The 17,967-nt window shown below is 41.1% G+C and overlaps 1 protein-coding gene across 5 annotated transcripts in view; it reads right to left on the bottom strand.

Annotated features, from left to right (window-relative positions):
• Positions 1 to 17,967, bottom strand: part of PNPLA8 (patatin like phospholipase domain containing 8) — a 365,367-nt gene that overhangs the window by 210,211 nt on the left and 137,189 nt on the right. For all 5 annotated transcript variants that reach the window (XM_044087422.1, XM_044087420.1, XM_044087423.1 and 2 more), the window contains one exon: positions 1,271 to 1,328. In XM_044087422.1, the coding sequence (XP_043943357.1) occupies positions 1,271 to 1,328 (58 nt within the window). The remainder of the gene's footprint in view (positions 1 to 1,270; positions 1,329 to 17,967) is intronic.

The raw sequence follows: 17,967 nt of genomic DNA, 5'->3' as shown, positions 1-17,967 counted from the left end.
GTGTGCCCCTATACGGAAATCACGTGCTCTGTTCAGCAACAATGTCGAATCTGCTGAATTCATTCAGCTGATTCAACACCGTGTTGAGACGTAGACTGGCACTTTCGCTCTTTCTTTCGATGTCCTGAATGGAATTTTTTTTTCCAGTGACATTTTGATAGTAAACCTATAAAAATATATATATATATATATATATATATATATATATATATATATATATATATATATTTATATAGATTTTATATATATATATATATATATATATATGTGTGTCTACTTCACTTCACCGAAACTCATTTGACTGAGCACATGACAGAAAGCTCTCTTCACTGAAACTCATTTCGGTGAAAGGTATATGCCCTTTTCCCCACCGTAGTACGATCCTGGAGTTAGTATATATAGTAAGGGGGGGGGTGGACCTACCTTATAGTCTGGGCATAGCTGGAAAATCTGTGTCAGTCATTCCCAAATGTTAAGTGTGTGTGAAAATCAAATCTCAAAGAGGGTGTGTTTTTGTCAGCTAAATGGAGCTGGTACACAGAGCACTGGTTTCCAGAAAGGATGGTGGAGGACTTGGCTTGGAACACTCGGCCTAGGACTCAGTTCTACAGCTGTGTCAGTGGGGAGACTTACTGGGGGCCTGGAGAGAGACAGATAGAGAGGGAAACCCAACCCCTGGACTGAATTTGTTCCCTGTGTGCTCTTAAGGGAAACTGAGCTTGGTGCAGAGAACTGCATCTGGAAATACTGTTGTGTATCTATTTTAGTTCCAGGTGAACGTCCCTCACTGGTGTCAGTGGTGAGGACTGAGGACCCTTGATTACTGGCCCAGAAGAGGGGCATCACACCATGTACATGTTAATTAATATATAAAGGCACCACAAATAAACAGTAGCAGAACTAAAGAAACATAAAAATCAAAGACGCACCCATCTGCACCTCTGCTCTGCTAATGAGATTAGAAATGTATAAAAGAAATTTGAGAAGGGAAAATATTTTTCTCATCTTTAGCAATGCAGTACTGTTTCTTCTAATGCATACTGTTTTATTTACATGCATGTGCTTAACTAATGTGAAGAACATAAATGAGAGAATGCTAAAACTGCCTCCCTTCTCACTTGTCTGAGATAACACTAAGGTCACATCACAACTGTGCGAGTTAGAAAAATCACACTACACAATCTCCCAAGAACTGTGACATCTTTATAACTCTACAGCTAAAGTATTCTACTGTCAGACAACAAATAATTCAATTAAAGTTTGTACGTACCTTGGGATAATTAGGATTCCGTGCAGTTTCTATCATAAGATTTGACCCCATCCTTTCTCTTTGTTACAAAAAAAACAAAATAATATTATACAATTCCAGATGCACAGTATAACTTTACAGACAACAGTGCTGAACAATGTCAGGAAATTTTAAGGAAATTATACACTGTACCACAACACTATGCAATACCAAAAATGCACAAAAAATACATTGCAAACAGTTTCAGTGAAAGGCATGCTGACTAGAAATTATGGTAAAGCCATTAAAATGGTTAGCTCATTCACAGTACTGCATTTTCACACCACAGAAAAGAATAACAGATACGTTTTTACTTTTTCAGTTAACCTACTAGAGGCCCCTTCCTTGGTGGATGCTAGGTTGTGTGACACTGCCAGCCCAGCTAGATAGAATTATGTAAATAATTCTATGTCATTTGTGAATAGTAATATGATCTCTAAGCTTGCGTTAAAGAAATGTAAGAAAACTATATGTTCTGTACTGAGCATCAAGATTGTAACCACAGTGCACCCTGCTGGAAAGGAGCAGAAATGTGTATAAACTCCATGCTTATGTAAATGTATGTTTCATCATAGAAATTGGGATATACAGAGTTAACTCGCAAATACTCTAAGAAAATAAGTTAAGTAAAGAGTTTTACGATGTGTTATAAAGTCATCTCAAGCTAAGAGACAGGATGTCTAGGCTAGGGGCTTCTTTTTATTGTATGGAAACAGAGGTAATACACATATTTCCAAGGTAACTGTTTTACATCTTCCAGTTCAGGCAAGCTTCTAAGAGAGAATTGTCAGCTTCTGAAAAATAAGCATTTTTAACATAGACATGTTAAAAATTTAAGTTCCCGCTAGCCTGGGAAACTTAGGCAGAGGTGACAAGAATGATGTAATCTGAGATGATTCAACAGTAATGTGTATTATTAACTTAAAAATTATCTCGGAGAGAAAGAGTGCATTTTGTATCTTGTTCTGGACCTGTAAACAGCCTCTCAGCAATACTTGCTTTGCTTTGTAAGTAAGACTTAGATCTTAGTATCTTTCTTATAGACAGATAAAACAGTCAGATCAGAATATATGTTTTCTGTATTTATGTGAGGCTGTCCTACAATGTTGTTTTTAAGTATTTCCTATGATTGTGAACTCTATTGTCACTGTGCTGAGTTAATGAGCATTGTCTTGTGCTTTTATTATTTGCTATTAAACATATTTAAACCTTTTTTAATTGTGGCTGGTTTGCTTACAGATATTTAAGCTCTTAGGGTACTTGCACATGTATTTGGTGATACTGTATAGGCCACTCTAGAATAGCCTTAAAAGTTTGGTCACACTTACCATTTGGATAACAGTAACATTACACAGTGGAATTGGTCACCCTTTCAGAAGGGCCTTATAGAAGCTGATAAGTAGGGTTTCTGGTGGCACATAACTACCTTATGGTCTGGGCAGAAGGGGGCACAGCTAGTAAACCTGTGCCAGCCTTCCCCAGGTGTGTGTTTGTGTATAAATCAAACCTCAAAGTGTGTGTGTGTGTGTGTGTGTGTGTGTGTGTGTGTGTGTGTGTGTGTGTGTGTGTGTGTGTGTCAGAATAGACGCATCAGGGCTAGCTGCTTGGTGGTGTAAACCTTGGCTCTAGAGGATTGTCATTGCTGAAGTAACACCCTGACCCCATATGCAAAAATGGGAAAAAGGGGTTGTGGATCAACGGATTTATGCTGTAACATGCATTATTTACATTGTCATTTTAAAAATTAAGTTTATGACACGAAAGGCTTGAACTGTGACAATGGTGTAAAAAAGGCTATTTGGAACTGTTTAACTCTCAAGGCTTCTTCAGAATAAGAAAAACACAATTTCAACTGCTTTAACGCATGTAAAAAATTAAATAACCATGGAATCATAGAAAGATGTTTGTTTATTTTTTTTTTATGAAACACCTCTTACTACTTAATTTAACGAAAAAGCACATTGAAACTTAAATAGCAGTATAACATTATATATGTCAATGAATGCATTTTTAAAATTTGTTTTCTAGTAATATTATATCATCTCAGGGGGTTGATTTGCATTAAGTATTAGTTGCCAAACAAGTTCCTTACACTCAGCCCTTGAATCAATGTATCCTCCACTGATATCATAATCGACTCTTAATACTGTAAAAACAAATCTTTCAAAATTGGCACATAAAGTATGTTTACAGAGGGCAACAGATGTATTGTCAGTGTGAATTACATGCATGTTAATACACATGCTTTCTTTACTTCCTGTTCCTTTTATCTATAAAACAGAAATTACATTGTACGTGCAACTAAACAGACCACAACATTAGTGTCACATGAAAAAAATGCCTTTTACTGCATATGTCCTATCTAAATGTGACAAAAACAAAAAATAACTAGCCCTTCATTTATGCATCTATAATAAGTACACACCACACACTTTGCTCTTACTTGAAACAACTACTTAGAATAGAACTGTCACTGTTCTCCCTTATCCATTTCTTATTAAAGCTTCATTTATTTTTTCTCTTTCCTGCCCTGCTATTACCACCCTATCTGAGACTCCCTCCCAATACTTGCACTCTACTGTCCCTTACCTTTCACTTCCACTGTTTCTACCCTCCATACTTACCCGTACCTCAGAATTCAGTTGCACACAGATAGGTTTTCTGATGGTCCTTAGCCACTTGTTTCCAGTTCTGTGGTCCTTAGCCACTTGTTTCCAGTTCTGCGGCCATTCTCCACTGACTACCTGCCTCTTGAGCACTCTATCTCCTATTTTCCCTCTTACAGCCACACCCTACCTGTAGATTTGCTTGTTTCCTTTCCTATCCATTTCCTAACCTTTCTCCTAGGACATCCCACTCTCTACTTTCTAGTTGCTATCCTTCTTGGGTTAGCCCCTCCTGGATTACCTGCCCTCTCCTCCATTCCCCTCCCCTTCCTACCTCACATCCTTTCCAATCCCATAAAGCCTTCTTGCCCTGCGAGGTGCCATCTTTAGAATCTGGATTCTACCCCCTGGCTGCTCTGCATACCTGGCCCTAGCGTCCTTGTCACTGTAAGTTATTTGTTCTGTCGGTTTTACTGTTTTAGTCAACAATGAAAGGCTAATTTAATTGTTTTGCTGTTGGATAGTATTAAGTTTATATATTAGCAATGGCTAGCTTGCTTTAAGGAATGTACTGTTGAAACGGTCAGCTTTAGTCTGCGCGTACCACATGGAGTAGTTGCAAGCTAGCCCACTTGAGAAAGAGTTGTGTTACACCATAACTTACTTAGTCTCTTAGAGGGTTATCTAGCAAGAAGTATAGGGGCACTAACTTTGCTGAGTGTTTTTCACTCGGACCAGCCCACTATATGTTTTCCTTTAAACCTCTTAGTTGTAGCAGTGGTCTGTAATCTGACCTCAGGGTACTTGCGAGCGTTCCATCGTACTTACACTTACTACAGGTAGTAAGAGTTCAGCTCGCACGCCCCTCACAAAATCTGTACATTGTTTATCACTTTAAAGCGGCTTTCAGATGACCTCTGAGCCCATATGAGAGTTCGTACTCTACTACGATAACCACAAGAAGTGTGGGTTTTCCCCGCATTCCTTCACTCAGCTAACTTAATACCTGTAAACCTGGGAGGCTTTAATGGCACTGCTCGCACGCTCCCACATAACCATCGAATTGTTTTTAATCCCTATTATACAACCCCTCTGGCTAGATTGAGTAAAACACTCATTAGCTAACAACTGGGGAATCTTTCTGGATTGAGAGTAGCGCTGCTATTTACACATTGCCGGAGTTAATACGATAATTAAAAAAGACGTCGGAGCTACCAGTGACCTAGCTGTGATGTTATTCCAAATCGGTATGTGGTAGAAGTAGCCTTAGACCCTGTGTTTATTAGTATTACCTCTAGTAGCACATCTTTAGAAGTGGTTAAATGCTTGCGGTTACACAGTCTTGCGTGGACGGCGATATAGGATGCTGTCGCTAGCTACTCTGTATGTGCCTTAGACTCCGTATGTTATTATAAGCAGATAATCCTTGTTTGTAATGTTGGAATGCCTCATTTGACCTTTAATTGCATTGTACATTCCTGTATTTACTGATACCACTAGCAAAGAATTATTTTAAATGTTCTTTGCAAACTCTGTAAGTAGATCCTGGAACTCTCTTCCAGCTGATATTACCTTACTTTCCACCTTAGGTCAATTTAAAACTAGACTCAAACAACATTCTTGATGATTGGATGGGAATTAGGAAATTCACCCCGGGGATCACCTCTGTGGCTCTGCTCTTCAATTTTTTCCTTAGAACTAGTCTAACTCTCAAAGTAAGCACTCTACCTCCCTTCTACAGCCCAGCACTTGCTCAAATACCTCAGTAAGCACTAACAAACTATAGCACTACACCCTCTTTTACTACCCAGAAGTACAAGGCTCCCTATTCGTCCATTCCGGACAATCAATAAATCAGTTTTTTTAACTATCCAGGCATGTCCAAAGTGCAGTTTCAGGTATACTCTCCAGTCCAGCTGGTGAATTTGGGAATCTTGATGCAATGTTACAGTTGCCTTATGTACACAGACAACCCTCTCTTCCTTCCATCAAACTCAAATGTATGTGAGAGATGCAACTATACAGCCAAACTAGAGGCAGAGCTCTCTCTAACAAAGACTGGCACAGTCAGTCAGGAGGAGAAGGAAACCACTTGCACCAAACAACCAGTCTCACATAGACCAATTGCATCAGCAAACATGACACAAACTCACAAAAACCTACTCGGAGTCTCTAAATAAAAATCTGACAAAGCAGCAGAGACCTCCAAAGCAGTTAGCCAAGCAACCACTACCCCACAACAACTTTCACGTATCACATACTTCACAAAGTCAGTGTGCCACACAGAAGCAGCCCTTAAGGCTAAAAAACACACCTAATACACTAGTAATAGGAGACTCTATTGTCAGGCACACTGACGTCCCGCTCACCAGACTGAACAAGGAGAAGGCCACTGTAAGCTGCCTGTTGGGTGCCAGAATCCGCCACATAACACAAGCACTCGGGTCACTCCACAGCAGGTACAAATATGACTCTGTCATTGTCCATGTTGGCATGAATGACCCGAGAAGTACCTCCCTGGACTATATGAAAAGAGACATAGAGGAGCTCTCTGATCATGTAGCCCAGGCCGGTATGACCCTGACCCTGAGTAGCATTTTGCCCTCACCAAGAATGATGTCACAGTATAAAGACAAAATGATCAATTTTAACAATTGGCTAAGCTATTGGTGTCATTCAAAGGGGATCCAGTGTCTGTCAGCCTGGGATGACATGCTCGACAAGCCACGGTGCTTCGCCAGGGATGGCTTGCACCTGTCACCCTTATGTTTTCGAATACTGGCTAAGGTTCTTGCCACCCCCATATTGCCTTTTTTAGGAAAGGCTCAAAAGACAAACCCACCTCCATAGACAATACCAGAAGCAAAAAACTAAGGGTAATGCTACTCAACGCTAGAAGTCTAAACCTCAAGATGCACGCACTCGAGGCACTCCTCAGTATGGAGAAAATCGATATCTGTGCAGTAACAGAAACCTGGTTCAAGGCTCCAGAGAGCACCCCAGTGCTACCAGAATTCAACTCATACCATACTTTTCGGCCCCAGAGCTCGGACCGAAATACTAAAGGCGGGGGAGTATCCATCTTCATCAAGGATACCCACATCTCCAGGTTAGTGGCACTGCACGAGGCATCAGAGACCTTCCAGGTGCAACTAACAGTGGGCAAAACTGCTTTTCAGTTTGTAGCCTGCTACAGATCACCCACCTTGTCTCAGGACCCCCACTCGGCATTCCTAAGAACATTGGAGAATATGAAGGTCTCACCAAACACCATGATATTGGGGGGATTTCAACTACCCAAACATTGACTGGGAAAACTACTCAAGTCCCAACTCTTCTGCCCAACGGTTCCTGGAGTTTATAAACTCAAATGCCATGGAACAACTGGTCACCACTCCGACAAGAGGGGACAACATATTGGACCTGGTCATCACCAACATGGAGGATCAATGCTCCACACCAGAGGTAAACCCGTCTTGGTAAGATCAGACCACAAACTAATCACAATGGACATCCACATCCCGACCCCACCCCCAGCCAAAGAAACCACTATGAAAAATCTCTCAAAAGCAAACTTCACACTTCTCAAGACTGAGGTGGAAAGTTTCAAAGCCCCCGGGCAAATGGGAAATGCTATCCAAACCGCAAAATCCTTTACAAATGCACTCTATGAGCACCTACAGGAATGCATGGATCTTGCCATCCCAAGTAAAACCATGACTCACTCCTCCAAAAACAGGAGACCAGTCTGGTGGACCCCGGCCATAAATAAGCTATACAACAAAAGGAGGAAACTGTTACATGATAGGGCAAAATCCCAAAAAGGGAAGGCATCCCTGATCAGTATTAACAAGAAACTTCGCTCCATCATAAAATCATCAAAGGCTAACTTCGAAAGAAAAATCACCAAAGACTCTATAAAGATAATCACAAGGCGTTCTTTAGCTCTCACATCTGCTCTGAGCTGGTGCAAAATGGCACAAAATACACTGAACATACTGACATTGCCAACATCCTGGCGGACAGGTTCAGTGCAAACTTTACCCCCCCTTCCCCCCCAAAAGGGCCTGTGTCTATCCCAGAAGAATGCAGACCCCCAGACATCACAGACACACAGGTGAAAGCAGTCCTTTCCAAAGTAAAAAACACAGCATCAATGGGATCAGATGGTATCCCAGGCTGCGTCTTATACGAGCTCCAAAAAGAACTAAACCCTCACATAAACTCACTGTTCCAACTCAGCCTTACCACAGGTTATGTACCCAAAGAATGGCGTACAGCAACAGTAATCCCGCTCCACAAAGGTGGAGCCACAACGGATCCCAGGAACTATCGCCCCATAAGCCTGACTAGCCTGGTCTGCAAGGCTATGGAGCGCATCATCATTGGATCTCATAAACAAAGACATTGGGAACCTCCAGACACTGGATCCTACCCAATTCGGCTTTGTTAAAGGCAGATCATAAACAAGCTTACCAGCTTAAATATCAGCCCATATGTCACAAGATGGGTTGCAAACTGGCTCAGGGATAGAACTCACATGATCAGAGTTGCTGGTGCCATGTCCGACTCTAAACCAGTTACAAGTGGTGTCCCACAGGGCTCAGTCCTGGGACCCCTCTTGTTTGGTATATACGTCTCTGAGGTACAGGCAAGCACGGGAGGACTGTGGCTGACCAAGTTCGCAGATGACTGCAAGCTGGGAGCCATAATCGACTCTCCGGCCAACACAAGCATCCTCCAGAAGGGTCTTACAGAGACGGATACCTGGTGTCAAAACCATGGCCTCAAGCTAAATGCCAAAAAGTGCATAGTCATCTCTTTTTTGAAAAACAAAGTGCCCACAAACTACCACATAGGAGGTAATCCACTAAGTACGGAAGAAGTAATTAGGGATCTGGGGACCCAAGTAGATAGTAACCTCTCCTTTGACAATCACATTGCCAAAGTGGTTAGAAAAACCTTCTATATAGCTCACCTAATCACAAAAGGGTTCACATCTAGCTTAAGAGAGGTCATTGTGCCCCTCTACTCATCTCTCATCAGGCCATTAACTGAGTACAATGCCCCATTTGGGATGTATCTTGCCTGACACCTGCAACAGCTGGAGAGACCTCAAAAGTACCTCACCAAGAGGATTGTGGGCCTCAAACAGATGCCCTATGCTGCTCGACTAAAGAAACTCCAGCTCTACTCAGTTGCTTACTGCCTACTCAGAGGTGATCTCTGCCTGACATAAAAGGCCATATCTAACCCGGAACTGATGGACATGCTCCACTTCAAGAAAGCCAAATCCATTAGAGCTAAACCCTCCATGGATTTAAACCTCAGCACAACAATAAATAGGACATGCTGGAGGGATAGATTCATATCCCAGAGGCTTCCCTCGCTCTGGAATAGAATCCGGGTTCATGTTAGGCAGAGCCCCTCGCTGACCCTCTTCAAGAGAAATCATGATGAGTGGATGGGAAATCGTAAATTTACTCCTGGGATCACTTCTATGGCCCTGCTGGACAGAGGCTCGGGAATCTAGTCTAAAAGGGTGGCGAAAGCAAACACATTCTGGCTAGGCTTATAAATGCCCTAGGGCAGATAGCCTAGTACCTACCTACGAACCTATTTGTCACTTAACTGGCTATGTCAATGTATCAAGCCTGGCTAACTCTCTCTAGAATGTGTAAAAATCTGTTAACCAGCTTACTGTGTAATTTAATTTAATCCTGACTTACGCTCGGGATTAACTCTAACCTGTGGAACTTGTTTAACTTGCTTACTTATGTAATCTCTGTAAATAGTCTGTCTGTAATATGTAATGCTAGTATTATGTAATGCTGTATATGCTTACCCTTGGAGCTTTCCTCCCCAGGCCTCCGCTTAAAATGGACATGCATCCAGTCGGACCATCCCGGTCAACAAATGTAAAATAAAAAAAATAAAATAAAAAATTAGCTGAAAGGATTGCTTCCTCTTCGATCTTTTGTTACTAATTTCCTCTGTGTCCAAAGGATTATAGCGTATATGTATTATTAGTAGTACATAGCTGTACTTGTAAGGGGCACGCACAGCCAGGATAATTAAGCCACTTGACCCCTGTGTCATGTTTTAGTTAGAGTAATGCCTCTTTACTCTGTTACCGCACTATGGTCTAACCGCTTATCTGAATGCTATGTAATGAATGTTTGAATGTTTCTGAACTAAATACTGCTGATATGTGCTCTTGAACTTAATTACTGTGTTCTCTACCCTATTTCTGTGTATACAGCTATTTACTTATCCCATCACTGTTTCTCTATTACCCACCATTCTTAGGTTTATTTTCTTCTACCCTGTAATAGTACATTGGGATTCTACCTACCTGGCAAAAGGACCCGCGCAAACTATGCTAAACAACAGATTCTAAATAGAAAGTCACTTGCCGTCCTGTAAAAGATCCCTGTTACCTAAACAGGCAAGAAAGTATGTGCTGTTTATACCTAGGGGTAAAACTGAACACTTGCCTAACAACTTGTGTATGCTTTCAATCACGCTACCTAGCCAGGATACCTAGCAGCCATACCCTCTCTCTATCCCTAAAAGTATTTACTTATTCCTATCCTATCCCTCTACCCCTTATACCATCTACTTATTCCTATCCTTGTACTGTCTCCTGCAACTACATATAGAGCCTCGCAAACCTTCTACCAACCATCTCTGCTCACCAGTTTTGGCTGCAGTACATTATACATTAAACTAGGCTGATTCCTAGCACTGTTTGCCCTTACATTATCTGAAGTAAAGCTCAGACCCTACACTAATAAGGAGAGCCTAACGAACTTTTCTCCTGTACAGTCCTAGAAGCTCTTTCCTGCCCTGCTATTACCACCCTATCTGAGACTCCCTCCCAATACTTGCACTCTACTGTCCCTTACCTTTCACTGTTTCTACCCTCTATACTTACCCATACGTATTGAACTGTACCTCAGAATTCAGTTGCACATAGGGTTTCTGATAGTCCTTAGCCACTTGTTTCCAACCCGCGCCGTTCACCCTGCAGGCTCACTCCACTCCCCTACCCCCAATTCCCAACCACGCCAGTGGTCCTACATTTATACCTCACAGAACACTCCCCTTCCCCTAATTATCCAATTGGCTCGTTACCTTTCCCTACACACTAGATACAGACACACCCTTACTCTCATTCCTCATTCCTCTTCAAGGTAGAGTGCTTACTTTGAGAGTTAGACTAGTTCTAAGGAAAAAATTGAAGAGCAGAGCCACAGAGGTGATCCCCGGGGTGAATTTCCTAATTCCCATCCAATCATCAAGAATGTTGTTTGAGTCTACAGCACTATCTCTATCCTTCTTGGCTTTCTTATTTATCCTATTACTACTCTACACCACTTACCATGCCTTCATCATACCAGCCTAAACTTAAAAACTTGCTCCTCTTTCTTGCTGCAATACACATACTACTCATACCACTTATGCTTACTTGGTATGAAAACTCACACATCACTGGATCCCTCCATCCTCTAAAACAAACATCACATATCAATCTACCTACTACCCACAACCACGCAAACATCACCTCTACTTCAACCTACCTCTCCCCAAAGTATCGTAGGCTAGCCCACATTACTCGCCAACAAACCAGAAAATCACAATATACTCTCTTCAAACTCCTTAAGCTCTTACGTACTTTTCAACAACACCCTCTTCTTCACGGGGATATTCACCCTAACCTAGGACCCAACAACAACACCCTACTAAATTCCCACCAGCCCATAACTACTACCCCAATTACCCTGACCAAAACTGCTAACTCCTTATTAATAGCTCATCTTAATATACAAAGCTTAAACAATAAAATTAGCCAACTGCATACTCTACTTGACATGCACTCCTTTGATGCACTCCTTTGATGTCCTATGTCTAACAGAAACCTGGCTCAAACCAGGAACAAAAGATAACAAAGTCCTCCCACCAGGGTACAATATAATATGGTTAGACCGAACAACAAAAAAGTGGAGGTGTAGCAATTTTGTATAAATCTGATCTAAATGTATCTCTAATAGACTTACACATACCATTAGATAATCATGTAGAAATCCTTGTTTCTACACTCCAGCGTAATACTAGCAAAGCTATCTATATAATTTGTTCCTACCTACCTCCAGGCAATAACTTCAACACCCTTGAAAATATCCTATGCTGCCTCTCATCTTCCCTCCCTCAAGAAACCATAGTATTTGGAGACTTCAATATAGACTGGAATTGCTGTACTTCCAACAAACCTTCAATCCATATAAATCTGTATGGCTTTTCTCAATTTATCACACCCCAACCAGAATCCATCAGCCCACTAACAAAGAGAGTATCTTAGACTGGATCCTAGTAAGAAACCATCCCCTCACTTATATAGCAGATACCCTTCCTGACGATATTCGCGACCACGTACTCACTTATATAATTAGACATAAAACCTTCTTCCCTAACCAACCTATTATTAAAACTATAAGAAACGGAAAACACTTTAATGCTATAAATTTCCAAAAGAAGCTTGAAGCCTGTGATTGGTCTCCCTTGAAGAAGCAGTATCCTATTTTAACTCCAAATTCTTACAAATACTGAATACCATGCCCCTAGTCAATCCATTAGAACCAGAAGCAAGGCAGCACCTTGGCTCTCTAAAGAGACAAGACAAAAAAATCCTAGTAAGAAATAAGATCTGGTCTAAATGGAGATGTACTAAAAGCCCAACCGATCACCAGAACTACAAACACCATAGAAACACCACAAAGAAATATATACTCCTAGATAAAAAAAAACTACTACTTTAAACTCCAAGACAGGCATCAACAAACCCCACAAACATTTTGGACAGCTATTAACAGGCTTTTACACCCAGGAAACTCTAAGGACTTTCCCTAAGCACACCTAAGGAGATTGCCGACACCTTCAATACCTCCTTTAAAGAAACTGTACAATCTCTTGCAAATTCCCTACTACCTGCCACCCCCACCCTCCCATTCTCCATGACTAGCAAATCCCCTACCTTTCAACTAAATCCAGTCCCTACATCTTTCATCTTCACCACACTTACTAAACTTAAACCATGTACCCCATCTGCTGATCTTTTACCAGCTGAATACCTGCAAATTGTAGCTAAAGTTCTTTCCTATCCTATTTCCATACTAATCAATAGAACTATTACTAAATGTTCTATCCCATCTCTCCGGAAAATCTGACATATAATTCCTCTCCATAAGGGTGGTAACTCAACCGAAATATCCAACTATCACCCCACAACCCTGCTCTCCCCTCTAGCCAAAATAATGGAAAAATGTATCCACCACCAGCTACTTGATCACCTTCTCCAATATAACCTTCTATCAGACTGTCAACATGGTTTTAGGCCTTTCCATAGTACTACTGCCCTACTATACTCCTTCTATCAGACTGTCAGCATGGTTTTAGGCCTTTCCATAGTACTACCACTGCCCTACTATCCTTCGCTGACTGCATCAATAAGCATCACAACAGGCTCTCCACTGCTCTCTTCATAGACCTATGAAAAGCCTTTGATATGGTGAGCCATCAAGTCCTACTACATATACTAGAACAATCCTCACCCAACACAAAGACATTACAGTGGTTCAAGTCCTACATAGAAAACAGACAGCAGGCTGTCCTCTGGGAAAATAACCTATCTACTCTTCTTCCTGTTACTCTTGGGGGTCCCATAAGGCTCCATCCTGGGACCTCTCCTCTTCTCTATTTTCATCAATGACCTACAGCTAAATATTCCTCAAGCCACCTGCATACAATATGCAGATGATTCCACATTAGTGTGTTCTGCCACCTCATCTGCCGAGCTCCAAGCCATCACTCAGTCAGTATTTAACTCAGTTGAAAAATGTTTTTTGCAACGTTGCCTCCTACTAAACGCCAAAAAACTAAATTACTGATACTTACTCCACACAGAAGTCCCTCCCAATTGATCTGTCAAATCCAGCAATGGTACTATAATTACACCTGACCCAACCAAGCTCTTAGGCGTAATAATAGATCACAATCTCAACTTTGACACACATATTAACACTACTATTAAAGCTGTTAACAGAAAACGGGACTCACTCTAAAAGATAAAATCCTTCCTCACCCCTGAAGCCAGAACCACCATTGCCTATACCCACCTGATCTCTACCCTCCTCTATGCTTCATCTATCTATACAAATCTTTCCAAAACTAACCTAAGCAAACTAGCAACCTCCTACAACAACATTGCCAGATTTACTACAGGTTCACCATATAGAACCCATCACTAATTAAATCTCAAACAACTAGGCTGGCTTAAACTCCAAAACCAGCTATTATTTCAGCAACTTACAATTACCCATAAGATTCTCTTTCATACTGATAGGACTCCTATTCTTAGTAGCATAGTCTCTCATAGAAATCTTACTACCCTACGCTCAGCAAATAAATTGCAAGTAACCATCCAGAAATCCCTTCATAAAGCCGGGGACTCCCTCTTTTCAAATTCCGTGGGTAAGATTTGGAACAAACTCCCTAGCAACCTACAATTTCTGTCATCCTTACCACTTTTCAAACACCAACTAAAACTAAACCTTAAAGTACATTGGTTATGCCATGTACTAACCCAGACTAACACTAACCATTTAGCATACTGCCTTTTCCCCCTCTATTACCCAGTAGTGTGCAAATACACCCTCCTCTTAGCTAATATTGTAGTTTCTTATTTCCTTTTTACTTCATTAAACTTACTCTGTACTTTTCTAAAGCCCATCTCCTGCTCCTGATACATTCATTGTCAGTGTTACTATTAATGCCACCTATGACATATCGCATAAAGTTCTACAGGCACAATAACTAGATAGAAACTTCCATCCCTTCCTCACGCTTTTGTCTAACTCTTGTCAGACTATATACCTCTGGTATATGCTCCTCATACTACTACACAGCCAACACCCTCACTTACGCTTCTCTTTTGTTGTTTGTTCCTTCTATGAATTTAATCATTTTTTTAGCGTTTTGCATCTTTGCTCCTTCTAGCTAGTTTTGACTACATTAGTCTATATCTTTTACTGTAATTGCATTTTTAACTTGTATTATTTTTATGTAATAGTTTACTGTTTTGATTTCCTTTGATCTGTATTCCTGTTACATTACTTTAATTTTGGAGCTTATCTCCCCAGGCCTCTACTGAAAATGGAGATGTATCCAGTTAGACTAGCCTAGTCAACAAATGTAAAATAAAATAAAATAAATAAATAAAATAAATGTATTCACTGATCTAGGAATACCCACAAAACCCTAAAAAATATATAGTTATGCACTCACCGTAACTCTGCATTTGTGTTGTCAGTTTTCATTTTTCCTCAACTGAAAAGTCTCGGATCTGTCCTTGGCCATCGACAGATTATGTTCCATAGATAGAGATCCTTCCTTTACCCATAATCCCTTAACTACTCACGAGTTACCTCAGATCGAGCTTGCCCCCAAATTATTCAATCAGTACTACAAAAATGTAAAAAGCAGCCCATATTATTTTATGAGTAAGTAAAGGAAAAGGTAAAAAAGTTGGAAACAGGAAAGAAATTGAAGAAGGAAACTCTGGAGCTCACAGAGCAGAAGCAAGCCAGGAGTAACACTCTGGTCATACCGGGGTCCAGACCAAAAGGGAAGGGGAAATGGGAAGTTGAGAAAAAATGAAAACAGACAATACAGTTATGGTGACTACTTAACTATAATATCCGATGTATTTTTCATCCATTTCTCAATTAATGGGAAAAAGTCCCCAGCATGAGTCATCTTGGGTGGCCCTCAAGGAATGATATTCCAGAGTACTGTGGAGCCAATAGCGACCCTATTCCTAGATAATATGTCTAACTCGTAATGTGCTATAAAGGTATGAGCGTTGGACCATGTCACAGCTGGACAGATATCATCCATAGATGCTTTAGACCAGAAAGCAGATGATGTGGCCATAGACCTGGTGGAGTGCGCTTTAAGACATTTTGGTAATGACAGACCTTTGTTTTTATAAATAAAAGTGATGCAATCAGTGAGACATCTGGCTAGAGTCAGCTTTGATACTGCTGTGCCAAATTTAGCTTTAGAAAATGATAGTTTTCTGACTTCCTGAAATCGTTAGTCTTATGAATGTAAAATCTGAGCTATCTATGAACATTTAGTAAATGAAGCATATATTCTCGCTTGGTAGAGAATTTTGAAAAGAAGACTGGTAGGTTGACTGACTGGTTAGGCTAGCTTCTAAGAGAACGGAAGAGTTAGTCTGAGGTGAAACCCTGTCCTTGTGAAAAATCAGGTAAGGTGGTTGACAAGAAACTGCCTGGAGTTCAGATGCCATTACCTCAGCTAGATGGGTAACTAAAAAGAGAGTTTTCCAGGACAAGTATTTTAACTCAGATTTTGCTGATGGTTTGAAGGAAGGCTGAGTGAGAGCCTGAAGAACAGTGAAATGTCCAATGGAGGTACAGAATCTATTTCTGGAAGGCAGAGCAGTAAGGCATCCTTAAGGAAGGCTTTACGTAACTTTAACGAAGCTAAGGAAGGGCTATCTACACCAGTGTGAAAATATGAGATGGCAGTCAATTTGCACCTTAACAGTTGACTATCTAGCTCCTTCACTGAAGATCGAAGCTAGAAAATCAAGAATAGCTAGAACAGACATGGAAAAGGTGTCCATCTCTGAAGGACCCAAACAGAGAATATTTTCCATTTACTTTTATAAAGTTTCCTAGTGGAAGCACTTTAGGATGACATAAGGATGTGGTGAACACGACAGGTAAGCCTGGAACTTACAGCCATTACTTGAAGTGGAAAAACCAGGCAGTCAATTTGAGAGATAGTATGTCTGAGCGAGGCAGCCCAGATAGATGGGACAGAAGATCCTGACAAGTCTCCAACACCAACGGACAGTGAAGAACATGAGTCCAAAGAAAGGGGAACCATACTTGGAGAGGCTAGAATGGAGCAATGAGGATCACCTTTCTCTTTCATTGGTGAGCTCTTTGAATAGAATAAACTTGGCACTAAGAGGAGTGGCAGGAAAGGCATATAGTAAACTGGAAGGGCCAACTGTGAACTACACCATCTCTCGGTGACCTGCTGCACTTGGTATTGAGGTGACAGGCAAAAAGGTCACAGCACGGTTGACCCCACTGCCGAAAGATCATGTTTGTCACTGACTGGTTGAGAAACCACTTGTGAGGGATTAAAACGGACCTGCTCAGTTTGTCTGCTAGCACACTGGTTTTCCCCAAAATATGCATTGCCAAGAGAAAGTGGTCAGAAGAGATCACCCATTGCCACACTCTTAACCCTGCAAAGAGGGTAAGAACTGACACCGCTTTTTGTTGATGTACCAGACTACTGACATGTTGTTTATTTGAACAGTAACCAATCTTAGAGGGGAAATATCTTGAAAAGCCTGCAATGCATATAAGACTGCTTTCAATTTTCGGACATTGATGTGAAGATTGTCCTCTGTCTGAGTCCACATGCCTTGGGATTGTCCTTCCCAAGGAATGCACCCCTCACCCCCACCCCAATTGAGAGGCTTCCACAGTCACTGTGGCTTTGGGGAAATGCAGTAAGAAGGAATGGTGGAAACCTCTTCTGTGTGAATCCTTCATGCTATTTGACATCTGCAAACAGCTGTGATGTGAACGGGAATCTGCAATGGTTGAAGTCTTACTGGCCACTGTACTATGTTTATGTGAAAATGCACCAAGTGAACTAGAACTATGGATGCTGCCATGGAACCCAACAGTTGCAGAACTATTTGGTTGGAGGCAAACGGAGAGGAAGAATGTGCACTTCCTGTTTCCTTAAGGTCTCCAATCTTGATTAAGGAAGGCTTGCCACTTGTAATTTTGTGTCTAGATGGGTACAGATGAACTCCAGAGTTTGTGCTGGACAAAGTTGAGACATGGAATAGTTTATGATAATGCTCAGTTGTGAACAGAGGTGGAACAAGTGGTCCCTGACTTAAATTAGTAGAGGCTTGGTGGAACCAGATAGGTGCCAGTCATCTAGATACAGAAA

This window comes from Protopterus annectens, chromosome 11.part0 (assembly GCF_019279795.1).
Source record: "Protopterus annectens isolate FY-2018-M chromosome 11.part0, PAN1.0, whole genome shotgun sequence".
In the NCBI taxonomy this organism is placed as follows: domain Eukaryota; kingdom Metazoa; phylum Chordata; order Ceratodontiformes; family Protopteridae; genus Protopterus; species Protopterus annectens.
This window is presented reverse-complemented; position numbering and strand designations above follow the sequence as displayed.